Source organism: Oenanthe melanoleuca, chromosome Z, assembly GCF_029582105.1.
Source record: "Oenanthe melanoleuca isolate GR-GAL-2019-014 chromosome Z, OMel1.0, whole genome shotgun sequence".
Classification (NCBI taxonomy): Eukaryota; Metazoa; Chordata; class Aves; order Passeriformes; family Muscicapidae; genus Oenanthe; species Oenanthe melanoleuca.
Genome location: NC_079362.1, coordinates 62,529,013 through 62,541,524, shown reverse-complemented (window position 1 = coordinate 62,541,524; position 12,512 = coordinate 62,529,013). Strand labels below are relative to the sequence as shown.

At 39.5% G+C, this 12,512-nt stretch overlaps 1 protein-coding gene across 1 annotated transcript; it reads right to left on the bottom strand.

Moving 5' to 3' along the window:
- Positions 1 to 39: 39 nt before the first annotated feature.
- CZH5orf34 (chromosome Z C5orf34 homolog) lies at positions 40 to 11,132 on the bottom strand. The gene is made up of 12 exons (XM_056514796.1): positions 10,588 to 11,132; positions 10,168 to 10,257; positions 7,375 to 8,018; positions 6,633 to 6,728; positions 5,401 to 5,524; positions 4,475 to 4,566; positions 4,193 to 4,262; positions 3,725 to 3,895; positions 3,214 to 3,302; positions 2,398 to 2,490; positions 1,525 to 1,565; positions 40 to 781 (listed from the first exon to the last, which is right to left on the bottom strand). The coding sequence occupies exons 1-12, from the start codon at positions 10,780 to 10,782 to the stop codon at positions 588 to 590; spliced, it is 1,899 nt and encodes a 632-aa protein (XP_056370771.1). The 5' UTR covers positions 10,783 to 11,132; the 3' UTR covers positions 40 to 587.
- Positions 11,133 to 12,512: the final 1,380 nt, after the last annotated feature.

Sequence of the window (12,512 nt, the reverse complement as noted above, 5' to 3'; positions counted from 1 at the left end):
GGCAGGGAGAAATGTTTCCGGGATTATTAAATGCAGGATTTCGGTGTTAGCACTTGAAGTGCTGGGAGGGATATCGATGATAAGAGTTTAATGTTTTGTCACCAAAGACATGGTGCACCACTCACAGACCACAGAGCAGAGAAGCGTCTTCTGCCCTGAATTTAGTACTTCTGTACTCATAGAAAGCACTATAGAAAGCATTTGGGAAACATTTTATTCGGTATTAAGACTGGTGTAAGCATCTGAATAAAATCACGTTTTTACAGTGAAAACTTCCTGTGCCTACCCTGGTGATTTCAGTAGCGATGCATCAATCAAATTGATTCAAACATATGCACTCATACATTAAAGCAGCACTGTCCGGTCAGGCCTGATCCATTTATACAGCAGTGCTCGGTTATCTCAGCCGTTCTCTTTGCCTACACCGAATACAGCAATGGCATTACTATTGATACTGCGCTGGCACCTGACAGACTCGCCAGGAACACACTGGCAGCTTGTCCCTCTGGCTCCAGCCTCCATCGCTCCCTCCCCTCGGAGCCCCCTCGGACTGGGACAGCTCCTACGAGGACATGGAACACAGGGCTTCACTTCCCAGAAACAGCAAGCAGAGATTCAATATCCTGAATGACTTTAGAAGTTTTTTCCAAAGCCTCCAAGACGCAACCTTCACTAAGTTCTTCCGTCTCACCCCCGTTTTCTTTTTTTCTGACAGTCATACCGGATGGATTGGATTTTGCAGCAGATGTCCTTTTCAGAATGTTGCTATTGTCTAATAAAACTAGTGTTACTTTGTTAAGAAAAAAATTCAGACTCTTCCTCCTAAAGAGAAACATTAATCTCTGCATTTGTATTCATTATTCTGCCAAAGTCTCACATTTTGTACCATGGTAATTACATACAGCTAAAAAAAAGAAAAGGACTGTATTACTTAAAACATCTACAACATTTATAGAAAAATGTCTTTTAGATTTCAATTTATCCAAAAGTTACTTTGAAAAGAAAACGGATGTTACACTTCAGTTTAACAGCATGCACTTTTCATACTAGTAGAATTGAACACTGGCTTAAAGACAATTATAGAGTGGCTTTAAGCAGATTCAGCACAGTGCACATTTTGAGCTGGCTAAACACAACAGAACAATACTAAGGTAGCTGATAAACAGAAAGATACTGTACTGCAACAACAAGCCCAAAGGCAACTGTGTTGTTTTTCTTTCAAGAACAGATCAGCAGATGACTCTTAGGAGAACTGATGCAATACATGCTAAAAGGCTGTGTTTTCTGGTGACTTTTAATCTTAGTTTTGTACTTCAACACTGTTTTTTTTAATCTTTACTACAAAATAAGTGATAAACCAAAAAAGATAAGTAAGAAAATGAGGTTGATTTAAGAAGTGAGACAGTAAGAGAAGGGAAGATCAGGATAGAGAGCCTTTCATGATCTAAAGTGCAGATTTGAACACACAGATAAACAGTAGAATATAAAAGTGAAAAAAATTCTTTGCAGCTCTTAAAAGGATACAATTAAATCTCTGTATTTTTTCAAGCTCAGCATCAGCAGACCTGTCCAAGAAAATAAAGGTAATTACATGGATTTAGTATTATAAAAGGTTCTTATTCTCAAGGATATTTTCTACTTCAGATTTTAATTTTTAACAGTTTTCAGCAATATTGAGAATGAGATCAGAAAAATCCAAGTGGAAAAAAAGCATTTTCTCTGTCTTTGACACCACTATTCAATGGCTGATATTTGTCACTCATTTGTGTTTCCAAAAATTGGGTCTCTGCTCTAAGAATAGTCTCTTTGCTGCAAGTATGTATAAATATAGATAGAATTTTCGTTTCATCAGCTATAAAATGTATCAGCTGAATCTGCTATAATTTAAGTAGCAAGCACAACTGTAACTGATCTCAATTAGCACATTTTAAATATCCCAATATGTTTGCAGATGATGTCAGTAAATTTTGGGTCAGTAGCATGTATTAAAAAGGACAAATACATCAGCAAGAGATAGAAATGTCATCTGGCAGTTCAAAGTACTGCCAAATAGACTGCTTGATGTTCTGTTAAAAGCTATCTTTCTTAGTTTGGAATCTTTTCTTTTCACTGCAAGACACTATCTTTGTAACATTAATTGTCCTTTGTCAAAGTCACCATAATTCTGATTTTTAAGTAAAACAGGCAAAGCTTAATGAAACAACCCTTACCTGAAACTCACCATTTTAAACACTGAATAAAAAAAAATGAAAGCATATACAAAATAAATGGACTTTAAAATAAACTTTCATTTTTGACCATTAGGAAATGCAAGATATGAAATTCAAAGCTTATAATATTTTTAAGCTTTGTTTTCAACATTATTTATAGTCAATTATTTGGGATAAAGATGAATACCAATTTTCTTCAGTTACAGAGTGTGCAGTATATTCAGCAATCTCTTTCCCTTCATTCAGACTTCTGCACCATTCTATTGCTGTTCTGATGTACCTGTGTTAATATGAAAATTCAAAAAAATAGTTATTTTTATGAGAAATAAACTCCATTTTCAAGCAAGAAACAGAAGGCACTAAGGAATACACCTGGATCTGAAAGAAAAACCTCTGATTCAAAATCTAGCTTTTTCTGCTGGCTTGCCTTGCCATTTTTTGTCTAGAATCTTCTTCATATTTAGATCTATACAGTTATTGTAAATTATAACAAAGCTGTATGATTTGCTATTTATAGTGTACAAGTGTTAATTTTTGTTTTTGTGAGTATCTGCTTGCTAAAATGCAGCACAGAGAACTTTTGATGATTCCCATAATGAGGCTGTAATTAGAGCAGGCATATTAGAAAAAGCAATCTGGAGGCAGAGGTCAATATCTGTAATAAAGCAAAAATTGGATAAAGTACTGTTCATATATAGCTCTTTATAGGCTTTTGTTTTTTCAGTTTTTTTTAATCCACTGAAGTAACTGCCAAGTTGCAGCTCCAGTTATTTTTCTAAAAAGACATTGCCATAACAGTTATAATGGCATCACAGCATGCAGTGGCCCTGAGTCACACAGGTCTTGAATTGTTGCCAGAAGTAAGATGGAGCTTTTATCGTTACATATTTGGTCCATCCCTACCAGTATATTGTCAGTAAATACTGTTTCTTCATATAAGAGGATTTATAGAGAATAACTTTTATATTTAAATTGTTTAAATTATACAATTAATTGGAATTACCATTCATAGACTCCAGGATGACTTATTTGTATTAGCTGCTGCAGCCCATCAAGAGTAGTTAACTTACACCAGCCTATATCTTCATTTATCTTAGAAGAAAAAAAAACAAACAAACCCAAATATTAATTTTCTGCTGCAGTCCAAAGGAACAAAAAAGCAATATGCCAATTTAAGAATGAAATATCTATGAACAATCCACCTTAAAAACTTGCAAGTCTGTGTTTTGCTAGGGATAGAATCTGCTATAGTCTGCTATGACAAATGCAGGGGAAAAACACCTTGCAAAACCCCAACTCTTGCTTCGTGCTATTCAAGAATAAATTACTTCTAAAAGCATGTAAAAATGTTTCCAAACCTGTAGAATTTTCAATTCTTTTTCACTTTTGTATTTCATTATGTTTCGTATGGTATTGTATTTATCAAAACTTTTGTTGGTATTCTCATTAGTTTCCTATTAACACTTTTTCATGGAAAGTTTTAGGAATAGTCCTTCCTCTAAGTCACACATTACCTGGATCTCATCATAGGAAGACCTGAAATCCCAAACCATAGTCAGGGTCATCCTATCCCAAAAAATAGCATGGACTTTATGATCTGAGTACACAACCAGTTTTCCTATGCTGGGAATAACCTTTTCATGTAGCAAAACTGGCAACATTTCTTGTCCATCAGTCTCAGATACCTAGAACCAAACAAATACATTAAAAACTTGAAGAAAGGCTATTGACATCGTTCAAACAGTCTGTATCTGGCCCAGATTTTTAGTTCACTTATTTTTCCAGATCACAACCAGCTCTCTTCATCATGCACTGGCTTCTTATATATAACTTTTAAATGCATGCTTTTGGTTCCCAAGTATCTGCCTTCCAATTTCTGTGAATATACTCACTATGCTTCCCTCTAGATTAAGTCCTACTCCCTACAGCCTGTATAATCATCCTTATAACACTGCAAGATTTGTAAATTTTCAGCTACATACCACTTTCCAGCAGCAGAGATAATAATTATGACTTAATGACAGTTTTGTTTTGCAGCAGTACTGAAGTATTCTGAGGAGAGAAAAAACACAAAGTATTAAGCATTTAATTCCTACTATGTCTTCTAAGCACTTGTAAATTTTGTTTTGTAAGTTTAGATATGTCCTCAGTGCTAAAATAACTTCCTTTAATATTTATACTTAATATAATAATAAGCATTTTGTGTAATTTTAACTCCTGTCCTTTCTAAATCAGCTGAATTAATGTAACAAAGGTAAAGTTACTTGGTTGCCTGAGTAATAATGGAGGATATAGAGTATGGATGTCCTGGCACGTCTGGAGGTAGGCTGCTCACTGAATACATCTTTTCTTCCACCTGAGTAAAGAGCAGAAAGAAGATGAGTTAGTTACAGGTACCAGAGCATGAAAATAGAATTAAGAGCAAATGATGAAATTTCTAACCTCGCAGAAGCCAACTATAATCACAATTAAATCAGTCATAGAACATAGACAAATATCTCATTGAAAAGTATATCCTTAAGCCTATGTCTGTGTGAAGAAATATTCCATTCAGCTTCTTTACACTCAGTAAGAACCAGGAAGTTCTCTTGCAGACAGCAGACTGCAGGTCATTACTGAGTGGCAATATTTGACTACACGTTAAAGGCTGGGTTCTGAGAGTACAAATCTGGTCCTTAATTCTGCTTTAAAAATACAAGGTGCTGCATTAGCACTTGAGAAAACTCTCCTCTGGGGAACTTAACAGACAGACACAGAGGCAAAATCCTTTTTCCAGCACTGAACAGCTGGTCTGCAGCAAAGCCAGAACAAAACCTGTATCTGTCTTCGTACAGTAGAAAACACTTCAGAGTACAAAGAGATTAAACTCTAATCATATACCAGCTTCAGGACTAAACTTCTAAATTAGTAAGAAATGGTTGCTGCAGAATCTTACTCTTGAGTTTGATAAAATAAGTGTTACAATGAGGAAGAATTTTCTTATTGTGTAAAATTTACAAAAATATCTTCGGAAACAGAAGGAATAATCTCATCTTTTGGTATGACTTATGGCTTGATTGAGGCATTATAGTAATCACTAGTGTAGGGACTTCACCACAGACTACACACCCAAATGTATTAAGGAAGCTGCTAACTTGAAGGAATTTGGAACATCCTTTTAAATAGTTCTAGTTTTTAAATAATTTTGTACCTTTTTTGTTCCTTTTTCGATTGCATAACGTATGAAATATTTTCCCAAAAATGCTCCCTCTGACTTGAAAAATGAGTCATCACCAGGATAAATTTCTATGATGTTTGTCCTACCATGGATAAATCTAAGAAAAATAACAAGATTTTTAACAATTATTTAAAATTCTGTGTCACTGGACAAGCAAAACAGGTTATTACACTTGAAGAAAACAATAAGCAGAGACACACTTCCAGCAATTCACATGTGAAAAATTTCTGCTGTTTTGCAAACAGCAGAATGTACCCATAATCTCTTTTAACACAGAATATTAACACTACTAGGCTCTTTGTTTGTACATGTGCATGGGGAGCGGGATTTAAATTAGCTAAGGAAAGCTTTTTTTGTGTTGAAGTAAGCATTTGTCAAGAGCTGCTCATTCCAACGACCACATAGAGATCCTGAAAACAAAAATCCAACTTTCTTAGTAGACCAGCCATACCTAGTGCACATAGAAAACTGCCAGACTGACAATTCCTGAACAAGCTGAAGGTCTTTATTGAGAAAAAAAGCTCTGAAAAAACTCTGAAGTGTTGCTAAACATTTTCTTTTGATGAGATGAAAATTTAGGAACTACACTGAGGAAAATGAAGAACACTCAGCAGAAAGATTAAAGGTTTAAACACCGGTGATGCTTTTATCAAGGATTTTTAGGTGCTACTAGCAGTTGTAGCAATTTTGATTTGAAAGCCTTGTGCTTGGGGAATTTTTGGGTGGGGGGTGGGGTTGTTTGTTTGTTTTTCTTTTGTTTGTTTGTCTGTTTTAGTTTTTTTGTTAACCATATGGACAAGTTGACTTGCCAGGAAAACTCACAGCTGAACATGCAAATTATGTAGGTCACCAAGACAAACATTTCTAAACTATAAAATCTTCAGCAGCAAAAGGCGAAAACTAATTTGCAAAGAAACCAAGTACATTATTGTAAGCAAAATCTGTGGGAACTCCAGCTGTCCAGTAAACCTTTGAGAAATCAGATAATTAGATCACTTAAACATGATTTCAGATTCAGACCTGATAATACACCTGCTAGAAAATGTGAAGTCCCATGAAAAAACAGCAGAAACAAAGAGACTGACATGAAGATTATCTTTTGTTTCTCAGAGAGTGAGAAAGGGACAAGGTAAGACATGTCATTTTAGGTTTTAATTCCCATACAAATAAAATCTTCCAGATAACACAGATGATCTCCTACATACCTGTAGAAAACACCCTGGCACCAAACAACTTGAATTAGCTGAGGGAATGAATACTTCTCCATGTCTTCATTCTGAAAGAAGTCACAGAATGTCCACCTGTGTGTGTAAAATACAACGAAAGCCTCACTAAGTCCATATATTGGTTGTTCTTTTGTGTGTGTATGTATTTGCTAGTAATCATTTCTGTTGAATCAACCTAGAACTGATGGATGCATACTTATTCAAAAGATGTGACACATATTTTCAGAGTCCTCCAGTTCCTTAGTGATCCACTCTAGTTACCAAATTAAACTTCTCAATCCTGCAAATGTTTTTATTGTTATTTTTTGTAATGCTGACAGACAACATATGATACTGGCACACCTCAGAAATATTATCTTTTCAAAACTGAAGAGGAAAAACCAACCCACCCCAATATAAAACCTGTCTTCTTTTTACAATATCCTCTTTTTCATTCACATATTCATACAGCATGTCAGAAAATATTTTTTTTTTAATCTGAACTAATGACTAGAGTTTCATTACAGTAGGTTACAGAATGCTGAGTTACAGAATGTTGGTTGGGTACAATGTCACATTTTAAGAAGTTCCTAAAAAAAAGTAGTAATTTTAAATTACTGATAGTAATTTTAAACTTTATTTTTTATAGCTAGGATTCAATTATTTCTCTAGAAGTTGAAGTCACAAACTGCAGAATTTTAAAGAGTATGTTAACAACTGCAAAGTAAAGAGTTTAAATTACCTGTGTAGATGTGGGGCTCTGCAGCTGAGTGACAAAGCTGTAGGTAAACAAGAAACTGTTTCATGTGTTTCAGGGTCTGCTAAAACACCACCTTCAACATCTGTACAGCTATTCTTCTCATATGTCTTCATTACATTTTCCACAGTATCTAAGTTACAACATTTCAGAGCCAAGGACAAAGGGTATTTCCATTCTTCTGGGCACAAGGAAACACTCCAACGCTGTGTAACCCATGCATATTCAGAAGAACAATTTGTGTGGAACAAAGGGACTCCATCTCCATCTCTTTGGTCCTTTGGTTTGGTTGGTTGCCTGTATTTACCTTCAGCACAGCCATGTTTATTCCTATTCTCTATTCTTCTTTGTTTTGATGAGACTTCTGCAGCAGAATTTTTATTTGGTTTTCCATACTGTTCTCTGCTTTGGTAGCTGCTGTTCTTTTCAGAGGAGCATGAGCATGCTGCAGATGACTGGCTGACTTTGCATAAGAACTCCACTGTAAATTCTTGCTGCAATTCTGACAAGTAAAGGTGAGCATAGCCATCCACAGATGAGATCTTCACACTGCCATTGTCTAAACATCTTGTCAGATCAGTTGTCACAGGGTCAGGCCATTTAATTTCTAAGATATCACTGAGAAGAATCTAATAAAAGAAAGAGGATTGGAATGTTCAGCAAGATAAAAATGACCAGCCTCCCAGAAACTGCAGTGGAGCATTTACATTTAAATTACGTTTAAAACCTTCTGAAAGGTGATGTATGGCAGGAAATGTTGCTCTGTATTTATCTGCATGTATGAACTCAGAGGAAGCCAAACATATAATCTTCATATCTGCTTCCTCCTATACTAACAGAGTTCTTTATAGCAATAATGTTTTAATTTAATCCAGCCATAAATTAGTGAAGTACATGGACAACTGACTACGCACAACTGTACATGTTTGTATTTCCAATGGGTTCTTCAGAAGCAAGGGAGAGAATAGCCAAATTATCTAGTTCATAGCAATTATCAGTGAATTTGATAAACAATTGCTAAAAGACACTAAAATATAATAAATTTCACATGACAAGGCCGCAGGTAAAACTTCAGTTGAGATAAACATAATGTGATCTCAATGACAAAAGGCAATCCTAGCTATATAGGGTTATATACGTATATCTCTATATAGGAGGATGGGCCCCAAGCTGACTGCCACCAGCTAGGATTCTGGTGTTGTAATTCTCACTCCCATGAAAACACACTCAGTGCTCACCAGCAGTTTAATCAGTATGAAATGTTTAAAAGTTCTAGGAATGGAACAAGAGCAAACTGAACATATAGTGATACCACTGAATATATATTCACAGTTAACCTTGCATTTTGAATACCAGCTGCAGTTCTGAGCAGGCCAGACCACTGACGAGATCCCCCTCATGGAGCTATCCAGACATGTGGGTGGTTGGAGTGGCCAAAAGAGCCTGAGCACACCACAGGAGTGAGCTGTTTTGAACTCAAGCATAAGGCAAGTAATGCAGTCTTGGTGTTTTTGTGCCCATCAAAGTACTGTCACTGGTAGTAACAGGCCTCAGGCCTCAGGTAAACTCTGCAAGGACCTGGGCTGACATGTCAGGCTTATCAACAATTTGTTATGAGAGCTAAAGCTTACTAACACTTACTTCATTATGGTAGGCTGCTGGAGTGTGGGAAACAGCAAGAGCCTTGAAGACATGGGCACTGTTTGATAAAAGCCGCAGAACAATACTGTGACAGTAATTTGCTGGAGAAGGACAATCTCAGGAGTTCTAAAAAGACTGTTTTGGCTTTAAGAAAAGCAGGAGTTATTCTCAGACTGAGGGGGAAGAAACCAAAGCAACAAAAGAGGGTTGTGGGAGAGAATCCAACCAGCATGGTAAGATGCTTGCTGTGGCCTAGGAAAGTTATCCCTCAGCATCCTGAAGCAGGTAGTCACAAGGGATGCTGTAAGTTAAAAACAGCCTAGAAATGCAGCCAGCCTCCAAAAGAGCAAGATCTTTCAAGGTATGAGGAAAAAGCGGAACTTACTCCTCAGTGCTAAGAACAGAGCATCAGGTCTTTGCTGCTGTGCTTTGCACTGATTACACAACTAGTAAGGACCGGTGACTCTTAATTAAGTATATAGTAACACTGAGTGACAGTGCTTTAGGCAGCTAAACATCACCACGAAGGATTTCAGCAATGAAGGGTGAGTCTAAAAGCTTTAAAACTCACCCAATTAATCAGTCATCTTAAGATTCCCACCATGCTGTGCAGACACTCATATTCAATGGGAACATCCAGAGAGCTGCTGATCTGGAGCAAAGCTTCCAGAAATGCTAAATTGGTCTCTGCATGTATGTTCAGTCTGACCTGGAGTGGCCATTCCCACAGAGACACACTTGGCTCTATTTTTCTCACAGACCCTTGAAGCATTTTCACACGGGTGCTACAATGGGGAGATCTGACAGCTCGGAAAACACCATCCTGCAGCACCGTGACCTTCCTGAAAAGTTTCTACGGCCAAAATGTAACACAAAATACTAGGTTTTACCCTTGATAGGAATAAATTAATTTTAGTATTTCTTTCTAAAAAGAAAATGCATTTACAGAGGTCTAAGTAACAGCTAAAACTGTAATTTGAAATGGCAGTAATTTAAGAAAGATCACAACTCCATTAGTCAAACGGAACTAGATAGATCTCCACCGCCTGTACTCACAAACACGCATGTGCCATTATATTAAATCCGCTAGAAAAGTTTGTTTTACGAAAGCATTACATGCGTAATGTGTAATCCCACCTTTTTTCTTTCTGGAGGTATAACACGTGAAGGCAAGTACGGGCGAGAAGAAAACGCGTTCCGGAAATCTAGCGCTCGTAGAAGCTGTTCCTGTTGAAGTGCAGAGAAGAACACACCGTATTACGAGTTTTTACATGCAGAGATAAAATTTAATTTTGATTCATACTTTTTGTGGAGCTGAGGCTATGACACCCCCTCCTTTTTTCACAGAGAGAAACAAGAACTCCTGTTGGGCCGTGTCCCCCGGCCGCGCCGAGCAGGGAGGCAGCCCGGGCACTGCCCAGGGGATGGATGGATGGATGGATGGATGGATGGATGGATGGATGGATGGATGGATGGATGCTCGCTCCCCGGGACGGGGCAGGCCCAGGAGCCCCCGAGGACAGCGCTCCCGTCCCCGAGGCACTGCCCGCCGCATACCCGGTAGGCACTGACGGCGAAGGCGACCCGCTGGCGGGTGGTCTCCGCCGGCTGGAGCGGGTGGGCGGCCGCGGGCAGCGCCGCTTCGTGCAGATACTCGGAGCCGCAAGGAGACAGCAGCAAGCGGGACCCCCCTGCGTAGTGCACCTCCACCGAGTCGTCCTCGAACAGCACCATCAGCCTTTCCGCCTCCATCGCGGCGGACAACGAGTCAGAACCGCGGGGGCCGCTTGGGAAGAGGCGGCCGCGCCGCCGCACGGCGGGAACCGCAGGGCGGGGCGAGCGCCCGAACTCCCGGCCGAGCTCCTGCCGAGCTCAGCCTGAACTTCGCCCAAACTCCGGCCGAACTCCGCCCGAACTCCCGCCGAGCTCCGCCCGAACTCCCGCCCGAGCCCTGCCCGAGCTCCGGCCGAGCTCCGCCCGAACGCCCGGCCGAGCTCCGCCCGAACTCCTGCCGAGCTCCGCCCGAACTCCTGCCGAGCTCCGCCCGAACTCCTGCCGAGCTCTGCCCGAACTCCCGCCCGAGCCCTGCCCGAGCTCTGGCCGAGCTCTGCCCGGGCGTCTCCTGATCTGCTCCCGACCCGTTCTCGAGCTCCTCCCTAGCCCCAAACGTCATTGAGGTAACCGCGCCTTCCTGGTCTTTCCCAGAAAGCGCATTCGGTACATCTGTAAAATAATAAAAGAAAACTGCACATAGTGTAAGTTTAAAAATGTTTATTTGCTGAAAACGGGGGAGTAATTTTTTGCTGCTCGGGAAATAAGTTTCCAGTACAAAGGCGTCTCCTGCTTCCCTGTAAGCGAGGCTCTCCAAGTGCCCTCGTTCAGCAGGTGCCCCTTGCCGCTGCTCCGCAGCCCTCCAACGCCCACAGCTCAGCAGCTGGGCATTCATTCCTCACCTCCGGAAAACCAGGAGGCAGACCGACCGTCTACAACACAGCCCGGGGACAGACTGCAGGTAAATAATTCTCTGGTGACGGCTCCTTTTCATTCACTCGTCACAGGGCAGGGTGAGCCAACACACAGCTCTGTACCTAGAACTGGGCAGTAGAATCCCTCTCTGAACAGAGAGAAAGACCAAGATGACAAAGGACAATTTTATGGTGCCATAAAATTATGATGACAATTTTAAGCTGCCTTTTTTTTTTTTGACTATTTGATACACCCTTCACCCCCCACCAATACTTACAGTTTAATCAAAGCTGTTTTAAGTGGATTGACAGGTCGCAGCTAAGTGACAATTATTATCAGTCCCCCAACTCCCAGCATCTAACAAATACAGCTGATGATCCACACTAGTCCATATGGTCTCTCTTAGCTGCAAGGATCATCCCTTCCCTGCTTAGGGAAGCACAGGTTTCTCAGATCAGTGCAATCATGGACTGAATGCATTCAGTTCAACTTGCCATTCTTGACAGATACTAGATCAACACCCACTAAAGTAGCTGCTGACACAGCCATGCATCAAAATAACCTGGTTCTATTCATAAAACCACTTTTAAATGAGTATTATTCTGTTCAGTACTTGCCTGAAGCAAGTTTCAAAGTATATATTGGGATTATGAATGAGTTATGAATATTATATATGGATGATGCATTGTATTTTGTTTTTTTTATTTATTTATTTATTTTTTAATTTTATTTGGCAGTCCCACTGCTCTGGTTGGAACCCTCAGCATCGGAATGCTGGAAGTAGGTTACACAGGCTGAAGTATAGGTGCAAATCAGCAGTCTAGGGTATAGTGTATCTTCCCTGAGTTTTGGTTGCAATGTCATTTTCTGTTCCTGTATCAACTAATGATCCACAGGAATCAACTGTATGATTAGGACCATAATTCAGCCACAGAGAAGTCGCAAACTTGAGCTGTCAGTAATTCAATGAGTTGTGTATAGTAGACAGGAAAGGCAAAATATGATAAGGAAGTAAT